Source organism: Gastrolobium bilobum, unplaced genomic scaffold (genome assembly GCF_033153095.1).
Source record: "Gastrolobium bilobum isolate Gb01-03AN ecotype WA unplaced genomic scaffold, APGP_CSIRO_Gbil_v1 utg470550, whole genome shotgun sequence".
Lineage (NCBI taxonomy): Eukaryota > Viridiplantae > Streptophyta > Magnoliopsida > Fabales > Fabaceae > Gastrolobium > Gastrolobium bilobum.
The window spans coordinates 17,445-20,931 of record NW_026896212.1 but is presented as its reverse complement, the minus strand read 5'-3'; the positions used below and the strand labels follow the sequence as shown (position 1 = coordinate 20,931).

Sequence of the window (3,487 nt, the reverse complement as noted above, 5' to 3'; positions counted from 1 at the left end):
CTTCTCCTTTAAAATCTGCAAAACAATCCGTAAGTGTGCTGCATGTAATTCTTCATTGACAGAATAAATCAGGATGTCATCGATGAACACTATGACAAACTGATCCAGGAAGTTCCAAAGGTGCCATACGATACGGAGCAATGGAAATAGGTCCAACTCCGGGAATAAGCTCAATGGAAAATTCTACTTCCCGGGGGTAATCGAGGAATTTCATCGGGGAATACCTCCTCGAATTCATTCACACCAACCAGTCCATGCCGATAATTACTTCGAAATTGAATACCGGCAAAACCACTAAGTTGATTGTATAAATGCTTCCTTCATACTCCAGAAGAACGCCTCTGCAAATTTCTGAGGCTGTACAGGATCCCCCCGTAGGAGTACTGATTTGTAATTCATAGGGGAGTGGAGCTGGGGTTATACCTATCTTCATAGCTATATGTTTTGCCATAAACGAACCAGATGCTCCAGAATCAAAAATAGCAGAAATTGGATAACCGTTAAGGATTATGTTACCTCGAATAAGATTCGGATATTTCTGCGCCTCATTAGCATCGAGGGTGAACACTCTGGCCTGAGTAGGTTGCTGACTTGCATAGTTTTGACATTTAGAAGCGAAATGTCCAGGTTGACCACATCTGTAGCATGTGTTGCTTCCCTGTAAACAGACTCCAGCATGGTTTTTCCCACAATTAGAACATGCACTGGGACCCTGACGTCCTGCTGATGACTGACCGGGTGCAGTATTTCTCTTGAAATTACCATTCCGAGCTTGCATCTGTGGACCCTTTCCCTTGTTCATTCCCGTGTTCTTCTTGAAGAATCTGCCCCCTCTGTTTCCTCCCTGCTGTTGCACCGGTTGTCTATTCAAATTTCTTGCTTCCATGATAATGCCTTCTGCCTGCCGACTCTGATTAATGATTTCGGGCAGAGTACGGATAGCCGTGGTCAACATGAGCTTTCTGATCTCGGGATGCAATCCACTCTCAAACTTCTCCACTTGCCACTCCTCATCATAGATGTTACGGTCAAAATTGGCATATTCCATCAGTTGTGCAAACTTTGCAATGTATTCATTGATAGTCATGTTTCCTTGCCTCAAAGACAGTAGCTCTGTGTGTTTCATTCTTCGCATTGCTTTTGGAAAGTACTTGTCCAAGAATACCCTCCTGAACACAGCCCAGGTCACTTCAGTATTCTGAGCTCGCAGCAGAGCTCTCGCGCCAGTCCACCATGTCAATGCTTCTCCCGTCAACTGATAGGAGGCATAGTCCGGCTTCTGAGCCTCCGGGCATCCCATCCGTTCGAAGATATGTTCGATCATCTGCAGCCAGTTTGCTGCAGCCTCAGGGTGGTCTCCACCTTCAAAGATAGGTGGTTGAAAGTTACGGAAGTCCTTCAACCTCCGTCGGGCAATCTCCTCCGCATGCGCATGGTCCTGCAGCGGGGGTTGATTCTGGTTCTGTTGACGATGTTCTTGCCATTCTTGGCTCATGTTCTGGACGAACGTGGCCAATCCCCCAATTGTTGTGATAAGATCCTCTTCAGCATTGTTAGTCCTTCCCCGAGTGGAACCGCGATTACCTGCCATGATTCTGCACTCACAATATCACGAAATGAGCTGATCGGACTCACTGCAGGTTATCTATGACAGCAAATTCAAAGTAGGTACTCGAGTTCAAATCGGGTAAGTTAACAGTGCATCGATCCCTCATCACCATCTAAATCTAACAGTCTAATTACAACAGTCAATACCTAAATTTAACAATTAACGTAATCCATCATCCGGCAGATAGCAAGTAGTGAATATATGTCAAACAACAAGCAAATCATTCAGCAGTTAATATCAATCAATTAAAACAAGCAACAGACAATTCAAGCAAAAACAATCACCATGAACCAAAACTGCTCTGATACCAATTAGTGTAACACCCTCTCTTGTATGCATCCAAGAGAGTCGTTTGCTAATCGTTATTCGAGTTGTGGAAACGGATGAAAACTTTTTCTAAAAAAAGATCTTTGAGAAGTTGTTGTGGAAAGCTGAATCTAAGAAAATTTTTGATGGAAAGAACTTAAAATGTGTTGCTGATAAAAATGGTGAAAATTTTAGAAAACCGTATCCCTTTAAATATTAATATAAAATCGATTTTTCAAAATATTTTTGTACAGTTAACGAAATCTGAATGTAGACGCTTGGGGCTTCGCGTGCATATAAAATAATAGTAAATCGGAGGTCATTCGCCCCTTGAAACGTAACTCATAAGTTGACCGTAAACTGTTAAAATTCAGCATTAAAAATAATTCCTTTTCGCAAAACATTTTCAGATTTTCTTAAAATAGCCGCTGTTCGTAGAAGACTTAAAGCAGAAATAAATCATAGTTTTACAGTCATCCAAAAATCATCAAGTACCACATAATACAGTCATCCCAAGCTTAAAACAGTCAACAGTGAATAAATCCAGACAGCAACAAAAATATAACAGAGTTCAACATCCAAGTCCTCAAATGCTTTTACGTTCTCCTGCAATTTAAAAATTGCAGCCCCAAAGGGGTGAGAATAAACCCAGTAGTGTGGCAACAAAACCAAATGCAACAGTATTAACTAGGCACAAAATCATAAATAGTCACTTCAAACATTTAATCCTTTTCATCATATATCATAACGCGTATATAACGCCCTTTTTCCTTTACGCTCATAGCACCGTCGTGCGCGTAGCATCACAGTGGGTATTCCTAATGGCTCCCATGAAGGTGAATCCCACTGTGGAACCTATGCGGACTGAAGCCAAGTGTCCCCTCTCCTGGTACCAGGCATGCCTATATGATGCATGCTCAGTCACATGTCCTCAATACAAATATATATATATTCAAGATGTCATGAATCAAGTATACATGCCATGTTATGCAATCGCACCCAACAGAAAAATGTATTATGATGTAAAATGCATGCATATTTCATATCATCCTTTCATATTCTTACCATTGGCTCATCATCATCGTAACATACATAGAACAAATGTGAGCAACACATCACAATTCCATACACTAGCCAATAGTCACAGAAGGTAATACCGCCTACACATACCTCGTACGTCACAATTAAATGTACCAGACAGCAGCGTATAATCCAAAATTTACGGCTTTTGCGCACCTAATATACATTGCAACAAAATTAGAATATGTTTCAGCCTTCTCTATTAATTACCAACAATTCTCCAAACCTAAAGGTTCATGTATCCATTCGGCCAACAATGTTATTTTCCTAAAATATTCTGACTTTCAAAACAGTCTTCCCAACGTTTAACAGTGAGGGTTTCTCAAGGTTCCTAAGCATGGCAGAATCGAATTTTGACATAGAAGTTACTCAAGATTTTTATTCATACAATTTCCTATTTCTATACTCAGAGATGCGAAAAAAAAGAGCTTATTATTCTGCTGTCTACATAATTCTAGATGGGGTTTAGCACACAATAAGGCTGGTCCAAAA

General features: G+C 40.7%; 1 protein-coding gene across 1 annotated transcript; it reads right to left on the bottom strand.

Annotated features, from left to right (window-relative positions):
- Positions 1-238: 238 nt before the first annotated feature.
- LOC133298270 (uncharacterized) lies at positions 239-1,591 on the bottom strand. Its single transcript, XM_061497534.1, has one exon. It carries the CDS (start codon positions 1,589-1,591, stop codon positions 239-241), a length of 1,353 nt encoding a protein of 450 aa, XP_061353518.1.
- Between the last annotated feature and the right edge of the window lie 1,896 nt (positions 1,592-3,487).

Coding starts and splice junctions, on each gene's coding strand:
- LOC133298270 (XM_061497534.1), bottom strand. CDS start 1,591: ATGGCAGGTAATCGCGGTTCCACTCGGGGAAGGACTAACAATGCTGAA.